At 28.5% G+C, this 17,395-nt stretch overlaps 1 protein-coding gene across 3 annotated transcripts in view; it reads right to left on the reverse strand.

The window, feature by feature from the left end:
* Positions 1-17,395, reverse strand: part of LOC100208049 (high choriolytic enzyme 1) — a 64,955-nt gene that overhangs the window by 32,063 nt on the left and 15,497 nt on the right. For all 3 annotated transcript variants that reach the window (XM_065818717.1, XM_065818718.1, XM_065818719.1), the window contains exons 3-4: positions 10,693-10,752; positions 10,313-10,474 (exon numbers count right to left, since the gene is read on the reverse strand). In XM_065818717.1, coding sequence (XP_065674789.1) covers positions 10,313-10,474; positions 10,693-10,752 — 222 coding nt within the window. The remainder of the gene's footprint in view (positions 1-10,312; positions 10,475-10,692; positions 10,753-17,395) is intronic.

Here is a 17,395-nt window from a genome sequence, read left to right on the forward strand (position 1 = left end):
GAAACTCCATAACGTGAAGGAAAATGCTCCTTAATGTTACAGAATTTGCGTAGCATGAGGGATCATTGTTTCCTTATGTTACTTTTGTTAGTATAGCATTGGGGGCATTTAAAAAATACTTTGTGTTCGACTAATTAGGGAAATTCAGAAGCAGTTTGATAACTTTATATTTCTTTATCAGGCTTATGCCATTTTTGTCATTATTGTACCAATAGACTGCTTTTTTTTTATTCATTTTTTATTTTGCTACTTGTTTAGAATTACAAAGAAGATATTACAGTAATAGTAAATCCCGGCCGAAGCAAGAAGAAGACAAATTTGACTTATTACCAACCCCTGTTACATAAAAATTTACATAACTAATAAGTGATACGTAAATCAGTATATGTACATAAAAAACTTAAGCAAAAAAAAAATTTTTGCTCACAATGTTCCAGCGGAGTAATTAAAAAAAATAAAATAAGACAAAAGTGAGATAATCATAAAAGTTATAAATCACAAAAAGTTGAGTTAAGTTTTATTAAAAATAATGCAATATAAATAAGTATTTATTGCTGATTACAAAAACATAAAACAAAAAAAGAAAACAATAATTAACAAAAGCTAAAGAAAATTTAATAATTTTAAATGATTTATTTAATTCAAAACATTTTAAATTGTTAAAAAGATATTTGAAATCTTGTATATCGAAGTCCATGTTTAGTAAATGCCGTTTTGAATCAGTCTCTGCCATTTTGAATCAACTCTCTAAAGTGCAGTTTAAAAGGAAGTCTTGTTTTTCATTAAAAATATAATTAAAATTGTTCCAAACAAAAGGTCCCTGATATTGAACTTGGTACAAGCTTAATTTAAGATGGTTTATGGAAATGACAAAGTTCACTGAAAATTTAGTAGGATGTTTATGAGACATTTCATTAAAGTAAGATTGAAATGGTAGTGATAGTTAACCCACATTTTGCCATAATACATAAATAATATTATAATATAGCATTACTTGATGAATATAATATTTATTATATCTTATATTTATATGTTATAAATTTTTAAAGCTCCAAGCTGATGTAAGAGAGGTTCGCAATGTGCATTCCTGTTTGCCCAAATATAATCCTGCATGCATTTTTTTTTTGCTATTAATATTTTAGAGTTTTCTGTAATTAGTGCTACCCCAGGCAACGTTGAAGTAAAAAAGTTTGTGTATAAACAAAAAAAGTATATTTTTTAAATATTCATTTTTAAGAAATGATTTTGTTCGATATAACATGGAAATACTTTTTGAGATTTTTCATCTAAAAGCATTCCAAGATATCTATAGTCAATACTCTTTTAATCATTATGCTATTGATTAAAAGACTGGGCAATTTGAGAGGAATATTATTGGCCTTACCAGGTTTATAGAATAGGAAAACTTTTGTTTTATCTACATTTAATGAATATCGGTTACTTATAAACCACTCGTTGATCTTACTAAATTCTTTGTTAAATAATTTAAAAAGAACGGCAATATCATTGTGAAAATAAAACAAATTAGTGTCATCTTCAAATAATATTTGTCATCTGCATTTAATATTTTTGATGCTATATCTACTTTTACATTAAATTTAAATTAAATAAATTTTACTTTATATAAATAACTATAAGTCATTTATATAAAGTAAAAATAATAATGGTGCTAAAATAAAACTCAGGGGTACCCTACAAGTTAAATTCCGTATTGCTGTTAGTCAGATATGATTTACACCAAAGTAAATTTTTGTTTTAAACACCATACTTTTCTAGATTTTTTAAAAGTATCTCATGATTTACTGTATAGAAAGCTTTGGATAAATCAATAATAGGTTTTTTAAAAGTATCTCATGATTTACTGTATAGAAAGCTTTGGATAAATCAATAATAGGTTTTTTTAAAAGTATCTCATGATTTACTGTATAGAAAGCTTTGGATAAATCAATAATAGGTTTTTTAAAAGTATCTCATGATTTACTGTGTAGAAAGCTTTTAAAAACTCCAATTGAAAAACTACTATTACAAAAATAAAGGGGAGTTTGAACTATGACAAGACTTCCTTGAAATTTGTCGTCGCAATGCATTTTTTGAAGTCCACAATCAATTATGTATGTTTGATTGTGGACTTTAAAAGTTTAAATTTTTTTTAAATTTAAAATACATTTCATCCTTGGAAATGGCGCTAAATCTATCTACTTACTTATTTTGCAACTTTTTTTGACCATTTAAAGTGCAAACTCAAGTTAACGTGTCAGCTAAGTTATCTTTAAAAGGAACATCAACTTTAATATTGCATTCTTCAATTAGTTATTACTACACGTTTATTCCGCATTAATATTTCACCAGCTGCTTTTGACTTTTTTTTTTTTTTTTACCATTTTACCAGTTAGCGCGTTATAAATCCAGTGGAATACTGCTGCAAAATTTTGAAAAATTGTTACTTTCTCTAGTTTATGTACCAATGCCCTTTTTATTCCTCTCTTCACCACGTCTAACTGTGCCATGTTTAAATGAATTTCAGACTCTTTTTTTTGAAGCTATGTTGCATCTTCCACAGTTGCATAAACCAATTTGAATAACAGCACCCATTACTAATTACCAATTTGAATAACTAAATTAACTATTTACTAGTTAATTACTAAAAAAATTTCGTTATTATTACAGCTCAACAACCACAAACTTGCAACTTTTAATCTTCGCACAAACTTCTTGAAAAATACATTTTAAGTTTTTATCATAAACTTTATTGTCCTAACTCTTCGTCAAACTAACAACTATTTTTTTCTAAAGACAATCAACAACTCTTAACCAATCACACACTGGTAAATGACCCACTAACTGTCCACATACTGAAAACACTACTTTCCTGCAAAAAAATTTCAGGATTTTCTCAATTTTCTAGACCTTATCAATTTGTTCACCTTCATTGCTCATTAAACCATATTTTTTAAGTCTCTAGACATAATCAAGACTCACCACATTCTCATTAATAAATTTGTCATACCTGTAACAAGATTTTCCATTCTTCACCAACGCATCTTAGTCATTAATGGCATTCACAACAGATTTCAAAGTCATTGGCACAACATTTAATCTAAAACCAAGTCTTTTTTAACAATACATTTTGTTGTGAAATGCCACAGTGCGGACGGCCTAAGGTATTCCTAAATTTTCCAATGGAGATAAACTTTGCATAGATCCATGATTGTTAGTTTGCTTCCTATTCTTCTCCATTCTCTCAACTTACCAATGCACAGATCTTTATCTCTTGTATATGTCTTAATGAAATTGTTAGTTTCTCTCTAAAGCAAAACAGATCTCAGCCATTGAAGGAATTTTTCTTTTGAGCGGTCCCATCATGTTTTCATCATACTCAAGTAACCATTTCCGCTTGACACAATCCTGAATTTCATATTCCACTTTAGTTCATTTTGGTATCTGGCATCGAGCAACTTTATTAAACAGTCATTTGGGTGTGTCCCAATTTTTTGTTTCCATTTGAAGAGTATAAGATTATTATCAAAGCAATTATCAAAATCAAATAGGTGGTTCTTGAAATATTTAAAAAAACCCATGGATCAGAAAATCTTCACCAAAGCATTTCTGGTTGATGCTGATAAATTGAATTTTCCACATAACATTTTTTCAGTTAGATTACGATTTAGTTTTTTTTCATTGAAGTTTATTTATTATTATCAGAGTATACAATTTTTGTTATATTTATTAATAGGCAAAATACTTTTTTTTAGTAAAAAGTAATAAATTTTGAAAAGTACATAGTAAAATAATCCAAAAATAAAATTAAAAAAGTAAAATCCAAAAGTAAAAGTACAAAAGTCAAATAATCCAAATACTTTTAAATTTTACCCAAACTATGATCCCTAATGTTACCTAAATTTTTGTATTAAAACGTCATTATCGGTACGCAATTACTATTTTATTGTTAAACTAATGTTAGAAATAAACTTTTAAATGTAAAGGAACAATAATATAACAAATTTTTTTCTTACTACTCACGTATACTGGTAAAATAATGACAAAAACGGTGGAAACCCAGTGGAAGAAATATACGTATTTATCAAACTGCTACTAAAATTGCCTAATTAATCAAACACAATATATTTAAGTGCCCCTTATGCTACACTAACAAAAGTAACATAAGGATACATGAGTCCTCATGCTACGCAAATTCCATAGCATGAGGGAGCGCTGACCCTCATGTTATGCAGTTTCTGTAACAAGAGGGACAGGTAAAAAAAAGGTAACATGAGGGGGAAAATGTAACATAAGGGTTCAAATGTAATGCCAAGGAGCAATAAAAGGTAGCATAGGGGATATCACAACAACAACAACAACAACAACAACAACAACTACTACTACTACTACTACTACTACTACTACTACTACAACTGCTACTGTGGTTTGGATAGATTTTTAGGTTTTCATAATCCTATTTTCTTATTTAAATAGAAATAGAAAAAGTTAAAGCAATTAACACAAACCCGCAATAAAACTATGAGTTTTCTTATTCCTATATTTTTTACTACACCTTCCTTTCCCCAACAACACTTTTTCCATATATACTATATATAATATATAATATATATATATATATATATATATATATATATATATATATATATATATATATATATATATATATATATATATATATATATATATATATATATATACACATTAGGGCCCTGCAAATCACCTTTTATAGTATCGAATCGAATCCGAATCGAATCAGGCATTGATTTACAAATTGATTCAAATCTCAAATCAAATCATCATTTTGAGGATATCTATGTTTTAGTTAAACTTAGATTTCTTCAAAATGCTTATTGGAATCGTGATTCAATTCGATTTGCGAATCAGGAGATGCTTTGAATAGTGAGATTCAAAACTAAAAATTATACATATATTTACATGCATATTATGAGAAGTAGTTAATAATCTAAGAGAATGTAAAGTAAGAAAAATGTAAAGTAGAACTCAGTAAAGAAGAGTTACTATTCGTCAATATAGGTTTAAAAAACTCTTTGAAAATTCTTAGCAGTAATTTTTTAATTTTAACTTTGAAAATTCTTAGCAGTAAGTTTTTAGGTTAAAATTCACCATTCATCAGTTAAATCTTAACTTCTGCAAAATAAAACAGGCCTACTTGCTCTATCTGTAACCTAATTTAAATTGAACTGTTTCATCATCTGATCTTATTTTTGATAGATTTATTCTTTGATTTGTAAAAGACGACAACAATTACATGCTTTGCAATCACATGCTTATACATCAATGTATTGACATAGAAACCAAGTTTAAATAGTCTATATAATTTTTAATGTGCTTTTGCTTTTCTTCATTCAACTAACATTCTTTTTATTAATTACCATCCTCCTGTTTCCCAAGAATGTATATTTATTTTGAAGTTGTTTCTAACCAAATCCTTTTTTTTAATCTTTCAGTTAATATTGTTGTTATTGGTGACTTTGTAGTTCATCACACTCAATTGCTAAGCACTAATACCGCTGACCTTGCTGGCTTTAAAACTTCTTAGTCTTTCTCATTATCCTATACCCCATTGATACTAGATTAAATCCATGCAGAATGCACAGATTATTTAAATCAAACAACTTAAAACTAGCTTTAAGCTGTAAAATTTTCATTTATGTTTTTCTTTCTTATGGTAATTGGGATGATGTCTTTTGTTTCTTTGCTGAAAACCACTTCTTTTATTCCTTCTTGTTAGTTTCAAGCCAAGGCTCACACCATCCAATCATGTTTTCATTATACAGCATTTTACCCAATGCTTTTTTTCATTGCAATCATTTTTTTTACCAAAACAACTCTTTAGAGAACAATCTTCTTTTCATTATCTCAAAAAACCTGTTCAAAAATGTCTGACACTAAAGTTCATTATTCAAAAATATATATGACGCTAAAGTTCATTATTCAAAAATATATGACGCTACAGTTCATTATTCAAAAAAGTCTGACTCTAAAGTTCATTATTCAAAAATGTATGACGCTAAAGTTTATTATTCTAAGATTATTGAATTACTTTTTTTTTATAGACTTTTGGAAAATCTTTAACAATGTTATTAATTAAGCATAGACTAACATTCTATATCTTAATGACATCAACCTGATCAAATTACCTTTCTCAATGATAAGGAAAAACAATTTTCAAAGAAATTTTTCTCTAATTCATCTATTAAATCTAATGAACATACTCTTACTGTAATAACAAAGAAACACTTTATTCAACATTTGGGCATAAAACATTTGGGCATTCTAAAATTCTTTACAACTTAAACACTTCAACAACATCCGGACAACAATCCTATCAAAGTCCTAAGTAAATGTTCTCTAGAACTTAGGGTTGTAAAAGTATACAGCTGCATAACTAAATCTTGTTTTCCTACTTGCTGGCAGGAAAACAAGATTCAATTGCGAACAAAAAATATACACTTAAGGAAACAATAAAAACTGTTTAACAATTTTAGTTTATTCACAAAAAGAGTATTTAACATTCTTTAAAAATAGATTATTAAACTAATAAAAAAGATTTCTTAGTATTTACTTACAATTATTTATTTATTTATTTACAATTATTACTGTAATATTTAAAGATATTAATCAAATATTCACAACTATTTCTAAAATATTCCCAATTATTACCCCAATAATCACAATTATTAATGAAATTACAATTATTACTCAAGTATTCACAATTATTACTGTAATATTCTCAATTATTAATGAAATATTCAAAATAATACTGCAATATTCACAATTATTACTATAATATTCACCATTGTTACTGAAATATTCACAATTATTACTGCAATACTCACATATAATACTGAAAAATTTACATTATTTACTCAAGTATTTACAATTATTACTATAATACTCACAATTATTAATGCAATATTTACAATTCTTACTACAGTATTCACAATTATTTCTAAAAAGATTACAAATATTACTCCAACATTTACAACTATTTCTGTAATGTTCACAATTATTACCCCAATATTCACAATTTCTACTGAAAGACTTAAAAATATTACTCAAGTATTCTCAATTATTACTATAATATTCACAAATATAACTGCAATATTTACAATTATTACTGAAATATTTACAATTATTACTCTAATATTCCCAATTATTATGGCAATATTTACAATTATTACGGTAATATTCTTAATTATTACTGCAGTATTCACAATTATTACTCCATTAATACAATTATTATTGTAATATCAAATTATTACTAAAATATTCACAATTCTTACTCCAATATTCACAATTTGTACTGAAATATTTACTGATACAACTCCAATATTCATACTTATTACTCCAATATTCACAAATGGTACTAAAATATACTAAATATTTACAATTATTACTCCAGTGTTCACAACTATTACTATAATAATCACAATTATTACTTAAATATTCACAATTATTACTCCAGTATTCACAATTATTACTCCAGTATTCACAATTATTACTGAAATATTTACAATTATTACGGCAATATTCCCAATTACTACTGTAATATTTAAAACTGTTACTCCAATATTTATAATTATTACTAAAAAAATCACCATTATTACAATATTACTCACAATTTATACTAAAATATTTACAATAATTACTCCAATATTCATAATTATTACATCAATATTCACAATTATTATTGAAATATTCATAAACAATACTAAAATATTCCTAACTATTACTCCAGCATTCAATATTATTGCTGCAATATTTACAATTATTACTCCAGTATTTACAAATATTACTATAATATTAACAAATATTATTGCAATTATCACAATTATTACTACAATATTCACAATTATTACTCTAATATTCATAATAATATATTACTGAAATAATCACAATTGTTACTCCAGTCCTTACAGCTATCACTGCAGTATTCTTAATTATTACTCCAATATTCACAATTATTACTGAAATATTTACAATGATTACTCCAGTATTCACAAATATTACTATAATATTTACAATTATTACAGCAATATTTACAATTATTACTCCAGTATTCACAATTATTACTGAAATATTCACAATTATTACTCCAATATTCACAATTTCTACTGAAAGACTTAAAATTATTACTCCAGTATTCACAATTATTACTGTAATATTCCTAATTTTTTTTTTTAAACATCTTCGCTTCCAACAAGGCTGCAAGCAACCACTAATTAAAGTTGGAAGTTAGTGGAAGAGAAAAGATCAAGATTGAAGAGCAAGATAACGATTGACAGATGACTTAAAGAATTGCAAATTATATGAATCAGAAAAGCAAGATGAAGGAAGCAAATTCCAAAGAACTAATGTTCGAGGAAAAAAACTAGATCAACAAGAGTTTTTGGAGCACTTAGGAACAGTCACAGAAAAAGCATAAGACTTAATTTAATGACAAGTAACACGAGAATGAATTTTAGAAGATGGCACAAGAGATGCTAGCTCTTTAGAGCAGTGCCCATTATAGAATTTGTAGAAAAGAGAAAGAGAAGCAACATTACGACAATGTGATAATGGTTGAAGGTTAACTGCAAGAGCAGGTCCAACTATGTTTACAATGCGTTTTTGCACCTTATCTAAAAGAGAATGGGTATCATTAAAAGATCCGTCTCAGATATGGCAACAGTATTCCGTAAAAGACCAGATTTGAGACTTATAGAGATAGAGAATAGAATCCGAAGTAAGAAAGTGTTGAGCTTGATAAAGAGATTCAACCTTAGCAGATGCTAATTTTGCAACAGATTTGATACATGGTTTCAAAGAAAGATCGGAAGTAAGAGTTAATTCTAGAAGATAAAAAGTAGATGACTCATCGAGTACATCACCATTCATAAATATAGGAAGATCAAACTTATTGTGATAATGATTCGCTGAAAAAAATGTCACGAGAACCTAACTTTTGAGATGAGATACAAGATTTCATGACCTGAGGATAGCGGGCTTTGGCATTAGACAAAACCTTTTTACAATGGTTTCTATCAGTAATAAACAGGCGTCTGTTTTCTGGAGAATTGTTTTACTGATAGATATGGAAGTAACAGTTTTGATTGGCAATTGCAGCAGCACAATGTGAGGAAAACCATGGAGAAGAGTGAGGCTTGACCTGGAACCATCGAGGGAACAAAAGATTCTATACCAGCCTGAATCCACGAAGTTTTGTAAGAAGCACATTTGTTGACAGCAAGACAAAAAATTTCTACCCAAGGGCCATCACGAAGAAAATCACAGAAAGAGTCCAGTCAGCTTTAAGGTAGTTGTAAGAGGTACAATGATAGGGGATTTAGATGATGAGATGAGTGAGATAATAGTTTTAGAGAAATCAAAATGTGATCAGAAGCACCTAAGGGTGAATGTAGAGAAACTGAGCACTGACTAGGATTAGAAACAAGACATAAGTCGAGTAGAGATGGTAAATGATTCAAGTTGTCTGGAAAGCCAGTTAGAAAGTTGACTATTTGAGTTAGAGATTGAGAAAGGCAAAAGTTGTGGGCTTTAATGCCTGCAGAGTCACTGAAACTAGAGCCAAGCCATTCAGTGTGATGAGCATTAAAGTCACCCACAACAACAATATTGGCTGATAGATAAAGAGAGAGGGCTTGGTCAATTTGATCAGAATTAACATCAAAAAGAGTGCAGTCTTGAGATGAAGGAGAGCGATATAGAACAAAGAGAAAGGTGATAGAGTGAAATGGTGCTAAACAAAAACACATGAAAGAATAGTCTGTGAATTCATACCTAGTTTCCCGACAAATGGGTGAATTCTTACGAATGTAAATGCCAAGACCAAGAATGTGACTATAAGTCTTTACGAATTAAAGGAAGATAACCATTAACACTAAGATCACAAGATGAGACAGCTGAACTCAAATTAGTCTCACAAAGAGCAAGTAGGTCTGGTGAACTTTGCAAGAGATAAGACTCGACAGAAAAAAAGTTACTTCGAAGACCACGAATATTAGTGAATGATAGGTTTAGAAAACTTGGTGATGATGATGGTTTTTTGTGTTTTATAGTTTTTGGTACTTTATTCATTTTTAAATTTATTGAAGAACTTGACTCAAAGCATAGATAGTACTCAGAACACTGTTCAATAGCCCAAGTAATTGCCACATTACTATTATTAAACCCTAAGCCATAACAAAGGGCTTTAGTTAATTTAGCAAACTTTTAAAAAATTTGCTAAATTAACAAAAAAAATCACAACTTAAATACATAGATATAATTTAAACAAAATTATTAATACCCCCAGTAATTTTATTAGGTAACTCATATGGTATCAGAAGGTTCCATTTTCCACCCTTTTTTATGCCTCGTTTATATGTAGCATTTCTCATAAGTTTTCTTAAATGATCATCTACAATGATGTCTCCTTCGATGATTTTTAAGTCTTTGTTTAATGCTTGAGCTATATAAATTTATAATAATATATAGTAGAACACAACAAAAAGCTTTAATACTAATTAAAAAATATATATAATTATGTATAATAGCTGTCAATAATATTTATATCAATAAAAAGATAAAAAAAGTTATTATATTTATTATAGTCAAATCTTACTATAACATTTATAAAAAAATATATATTTAATATTTAGAAAGAGAGAGAAAAAATTAAAAACCAACCTTGTTGTTCGGCAAGTGCTTCTATTTCTTTATCTATTGCAGTTTCTGCATTTGTTATTTCTAAAATAAATAAAATAGACACATTAGAATCTACCAATAGGTAGGTTAGGGCTGTCCAGAAATTATTACACAACCCAGAACATAGCCTAGTGAAGTTTTTCCCATTATACTATCAATTCTTTATTGAAAAACATTTTTTACAGATTTATTTTAAGTCTTCTAGGGGTTGGTCAAAGCTCTTGAACATTTTAACTAAAATATAACAGAAAATGTATTAAAACGCTATCTTACTTTTGTTCTTACTTGATCTTACTCAATTAAATTTAGTAAAGTAATTATGGAAATTGTTATTTTTTATATAGTAGTAATATGATGCAAAACTTGTGCATGTTTGTTTATGTTCTACATATATTTCTGGAAAATAATTCAATATTTTCATAGTTTTTAAGGTCCAAAATGAGGAAAAATGTCGAAATTGTCACTTCAAGTTAGTAAGTTCAAGTTATTAGTTTCAAATGTTTAGTGTTTTTTTGTCAAAACTTGGAAACAGCTTCCGATGTTGTTCCACACCTTGCAATAGCCATGCTCTCTGTTGTTTATCTGTTGTTATTATTGTTGCAAAATCTGAGATTAGTTTGACGCCTCGTTCGGCAGCATCGTTGTCAACTTTTTTGAGCAACTTGGAAGTCTTCATCTGCTGCCCATTGATTCACTGGTTTAGCAAGCCAATCTCTTCTGATGTTGAGAGTCTGGAACAACAGATGTGACTCCGGTCCTAACAGACTCTTCAATGTTGTGTTGCGTTTAATTTGTCTGAAGATTGGTTTACCCATTTGGAAGTTTTCAGGCACTGCTATTGTCCACAATGTGTTTGCTATTTCTTGCTTAACATGGTCACTCATTTTAGGATGATGACTAAATAAAGCAAAAGGAACAACTTCTTCAGTGAGGTACCATCGATGGTTGTTTAGTTTGGCTACCACAACATCTGCAATTTCTCTGTCTACATTGCGGAAATCCATCATGTCATGAATGAGTTCTAGATCGTTTACGGGAGCATCGGCTCCAATACTGGCTTGCATCCATGCTGAGGTGTAAAAAAGAGCCAAGAATCTGTTTATACGTTCCAGTTTAATCACAGTTTCTTTGTCGTATTTCATTGCTTTTGAAAACATGAACATCTTCCCAGCATATATGTTGCAAGCCATCCAACGAGCCTGATGTATGGCTCCAGGTTTGAGGAAATGGGTACCACGATTCTGGTGTTTCACCCAGAACAATAAGATTATTTTCTGCGCACTCTCGGTAGTTATCCCGAGGAAACACAGATGATTCCTTGCTATTGAGCAGCATTTTTAAATTTTCAATGACTCGTTCTTTAACTTCCAACAACCATGGATTTTCAATTTTCAGCAACTGGATAGGTGATTGCTTATCGAGACCTGACCATGCCTCTTTGAAGGTAGCAAACATTTTGTTTTCTGGTCCTCTGATTTCACCAAACAGTGATTTCCAAACAGCGCTAGCTACAAGTTCAAGGATATGGTGACGACAAGCAAGATAAAATAGCTTTTTATCAACAAGTTCTTCGATAAGTTTAGCTGCAACCTTATGGACCCCACTGTTGCTTGCTGTAGTATCAAATACCAAAGCGACAACTGATTCTTTTAATCCCCATGCTTCTAAGAGATCATATGAAGCATCAGCTTGAGCTTGTCCTTTAGAATCTCCTAGTTGTGACACACCCAGCAATTTTCCCGATGAAAATTCTGGTGAACCTGACAGAAGAATTGCTAGATGTTCAAACTTATCACCAAGAGAGTCCTGCAGTAACTTTCCATCCCAGTGCATGGCACCAAATTGAGGTGGCTTTTCCTTTATTTTCTCCATTATGTTTTCTGCAATGTGCTGTCTGTTTGACATTCGCTTTCGACGCGTAGTTGAACAGGATACATCGAAGTCGTCTAGATTGCCACCCGCTGCTTTTATTATAGCTGAAACTATCATTGTAGTTTGATTGTCGGACAACTTTAACGATCGGCTGCTGTCGTTAACTCGTCACATTCCATAATTTTTCTGGGAACTTGAAGTGTAACAAATTCTTGAAACTCTATTTTTTCAATAATTTGATCTGGCTCAAAATCCGGATCAATTTCCGTACAACCAACTTGTGCATCATCCTCTGACTCTTCAAAAAATTCATTTCCTTCTAGCTCTGCAGCTGCTCTTTTCTCTAGTCTTTGTGTTTCTTTTTCTTGTCGTTGTTGCTGCTGTTCAATTCTGGTCAGAAACTGTAAAGCCTTTGCTTCAAAAATTTTATCCTGGCCATTCATACTAGACTTTCGTTCATGTTTCTGATCAAGATAAAACGGAATGTCATCATCTTTGTGTTTCTGAGATAGAAGTCTAGATTTTCTTATGTCATCAATTGCATCTGGAGCACCAATGTCGAAAAGCATATCAAGCTCTGAGATGAAGTTTTCTCGTTTGTTACCAGGGTCGGTGGCACGACTTCTATTTTTTTTTAAACTGGTCCATTCATTCCATAATCCAAAAACATCAAACATACAGTTTTGTCTTACTTTGGTTTGATGCGAGTCATGTGCCAAAAATCTGCAACACTGTCTGCAACGATGTAAGAAATTTCTTCATTCTTAACACTGTTACCAACGCTATCAGGATCATGTCTCAGATATAGAACATACTTCATCACCTGTCTGCGTGTAGGTAACTTTGCTCCTGTAATTGATGAACATGGCTGACCAATCAACCAAAAATTTGTACTAGTTCTAGTGGTAGGTTTTGAAGATGACGGAGTTGCGGGAACACTCAAAGGTAATGGCGAAGACGGTATAATTGGGTTTGTCACTTTTAATTCTTTTCCACTCCTAGTCAACATTTTTTATTTTTTCTAAACAAAAATGCAAAATTGTATGTACCCAATCATAGCATGCAGGTAAAATAAATAACTATTATAACAAAAACATTATTTCCTATGTGTTTTAGAAAATGACATACAATTTGTTTGATTTGGGTCAAATTTGGGTCAAAATTGGGTCAAAATTGTGTAAAATTTAAAAAAAAATACTCACAATAACTTAAATAATCATCAACTTATCAATTGGCATCCATAACTTAATTAATCAATAATTTAAATTGATCAATTTCAACATTTTTCGACAGTTATACTAAAAATAACATAGCGTTTTTGTACATTTTCTGTTAAAATTTACTTAAAATGTTCAAGAGCTATGAGCAACCCCTAGAAGACTTTAAATAAATCTGTAAAAAATGTTTTTCAATAAAGCATTGATAGTATAATGGGAAAAACTTCACTAGGCTATGTTCTGGGTTGTGTAATAATTTCTGGACAGCCGAAAGGTAGGTGTAATACTGATACTTTTTTGCTGATTTTAAATTTTGAAATCCTTACCTCTGAAATAAAAACATTCTTTTTAGTTTTTTTAAAAAACGAAGGTAAAAACCAGTATAACTACAGAATAACATAACTTTTTTTTGAAACATTAAAACAAGAAAAAATTTTAAACCTAATAAAATTCTTATTTTATTCTGCTAATTGTTAACTTTTTTTTATTAATTATTAGTTTTATTAACTTTTCGTATTTTTTACTTTTCATGATTGATTCAGCAAAAAACATATTAAAAAATCATTAGAGCTTTATTGCAACAGTGGGTAACGGTGTTGGTGCACTTTGGCAAAGTCATTTACTAAATTTTCAAGAACCAAAAAATTAATTAATTTAGTCTTGATACCCATTAGCTGTAAAATATTTAGTGTTTTGTTAACGCAAGTTGTTCTGAGATAAGTTTTCACATGCTTCAAAACTGAAAAAAAAAAAATCCATTTGATGCCCTGGTAACAGGTAATATCAGCACAACTTAAAATAATTTTAACACTTCTGAAAATCTTATAAATGAAAAATAATAACAACTTTCCCATAAGTCAGACAACTATTTTAACAATTAATTTATAATAACAAACTTTTTGGTAAAAAAATTTTAATATGTTGATATTTTATATATATATATATATATATATATATATATATATATATATATATATATATATATATATATATATATATATATATATATATATATATATATATATATATATATATATATATATATATATATATATAATGGAAAAAGGTATGCCAAGCAAAAAAAACAATAATTGAATTTTTGAAATTTGAAAAAAGATTTATTTCTTTTAAACAAATATATAAATGATAAAAAAGCACTAGAGGCCATATAGGAAACATAGCACTACTGATGAAAATAGTGAAAAGCCTCTAGTGCTTTTTTATCATTTATATATTTATTTAAAAAAAATTAATCTTTTTTCAAATTTCAAAAATTCAATTATTGTTTTTTTTGCTTGGCATACCTTTTTCCATTATATTGTTTATTATCAATTTGGTAGTTACATATATATATATATATATATATATATATATATATATATATATATATATATATATATATATATACATATATATATATATATTTGTGTATGTATATATAATTAAGCATGTGCTAAAAAATAAAATTTACTTGATTATTAATGTAATATGTTGAATAAAATAAAAAAACGAAATCAAACCATTTTTTCAAACAGCAATAACTGTTTAATATAACTTGTATTCTGTTATAAGTTAAATAACAAGTATGTTAAAAGGCAAAAAATATATGCATGCTTTGCAAATAAAAAATAAAAAATATATGCATGCTTTGGAAATAAAATATATATATATATATGCATGCTTTGCAAATAAAAAAAATATATATATGCATGCCTTGCAAATAAAAAAATAAAAATATATGCATGCTTTGCAAATAAATAAAAAAAATATATGCATGCTTTGTAAATAAAAATTAAAAATATATGCATAGTTTGCAAATAAAATAAAAAAATATATGCATGCCTTGCAAATAAATAAAAAAAAGATATATGCATGCTTTGCAAATAAAAATAAAAAAACATATGCATGCTTTGCAAATAAAAATAAAAAAATATATGCATGCCTTGCAAATAAAAAAATAAAAATATATGCATGCTTTGCAAATAAAAATAAAAAAACATATGCATGCTTTGCAAATAAAAAAAATATATATATGCGTGCTTAGCAAATTAAAAAAAAAATATGTGCATGCTTTGCAAATAAAAAAAATATGTATATGCATGATTTGCAAAAACAACATGTTCAAGTTTAACAAGTTCACAAGAGAATAAAGAAACAAATTGAAACACAAACAGAACAAAAAAGACACACCAAATGAAATGCATACGAATAGTTCTAAGCAGAAACAAAAAAAGTAACTCTGAAAAACTATAATCTTAACCTTTAAAGTATCCAACTCATTTATTAAAAGTTAAACTACTTAAGTCTTTTTTAACAATTTTAATGATTTGTTAACAATCATTCTTCCACTTGTTATTATAGTGTCTGTCAAAATTTTCATATTTGATTACATTTTTATTCACACACAAAAAAAAAATTAACAAACTTTTATAATACGATGTAGACGTAACATCAATCGTTTTTATAAAATGACGTAATATTGTATAACAGTATTTTTATATTATTGTTAAATTAAAATGATTCATTATGTTATAGCATTTTTATAATTTCACAAACTTATTTAATTAATGACTGAGTTATAAGATAAATATAAAAATAATATAAAAATTAATTTAAAAAAAAGCTAAGATAAAATAGAAACATTTTTTTTAAATGCCTTTTTCTACTATTTTGTAGCCAAAAAAAACAAACACAATTCCTAGAATGAAAAAGGAACAAAATGAAAATTTAGTCAAAATATCATAAACTATCATCAAAAAATAATAATTTAAATTTCTCAAAAAAACCTGTGCAAGACTATCTAGGCAAGTTGCCTATGTAGCCTGTCAAGATCAAGTCCATTTTAGGCAAGCTAACCGTAGCTTCTGAACTCATTTGCTCCTGCTGAAGCCAATATATATATATATATTGAATACATATGTAAATATATATATATATATATATTTACATATGTATATATATATACATAGATATATTCTGATTCACTCCCAACAAGGCTACAATTAAGTTGGGAGTTACTAGAAAAAAAGAAAAGAGTTATAGAGCAAGGAAACAGTTGACAGAAGACTTGAAAAGTTGAAGGTTGTATGAGTCAGGAAAACATGAAGATAGAAGAGAGTTCCAAAGTGTTAAAGTGCAGGGAAAAAAAACCAGATGAATAAAAGTTTTTAGAGCATACAGATACAGTGAAAGAATGAGACTTTGCTGAATGAGGAGTCAAGCAAGATTGAGTTTTAGTTAATTAGAGATGATAGAATGGATGGAATTAGAGGTGATAACTCCTTTGAGGAGCAACCATGATAGTTCAGAGAAAGAGATGCAAGATACGGACTCAGTGAGAGAGTTAATACTGTGATAGTTGTTTGAAGCAAATAACTGAGTTTTGTTGGAGTTAAAATTTACAAGCCACTGTGAGCCTCAAGTCAGGAAGATCATTAATGTAGATAATAAACAAAACATGACCAAGGATAGAACCTTGAGGCAGCCTAGAAGTTACTGGAAATAAAGAAAAGTGCTGACCTTGGAGGATGACTTCAATAAAGCGGTTTGAAAGAAATTATTTGATAACCTCAAAAACTTTCCCAGATACACCATAT

This window comes from Hydra vulgaris, chromosome 15, assembly GCF_038396675.1.
Source record: "Hydra vulgaris chromosome 15, alternate assembly HydraT2T_AEP".
Classification (NCBI taxonomy): domain Eukaryota; kingdom Metazoa; phylum Cnidaria; class Hydrozoa; order Anthoathecata; family Hydridae; genus Hydra; species Hydra vulgaris.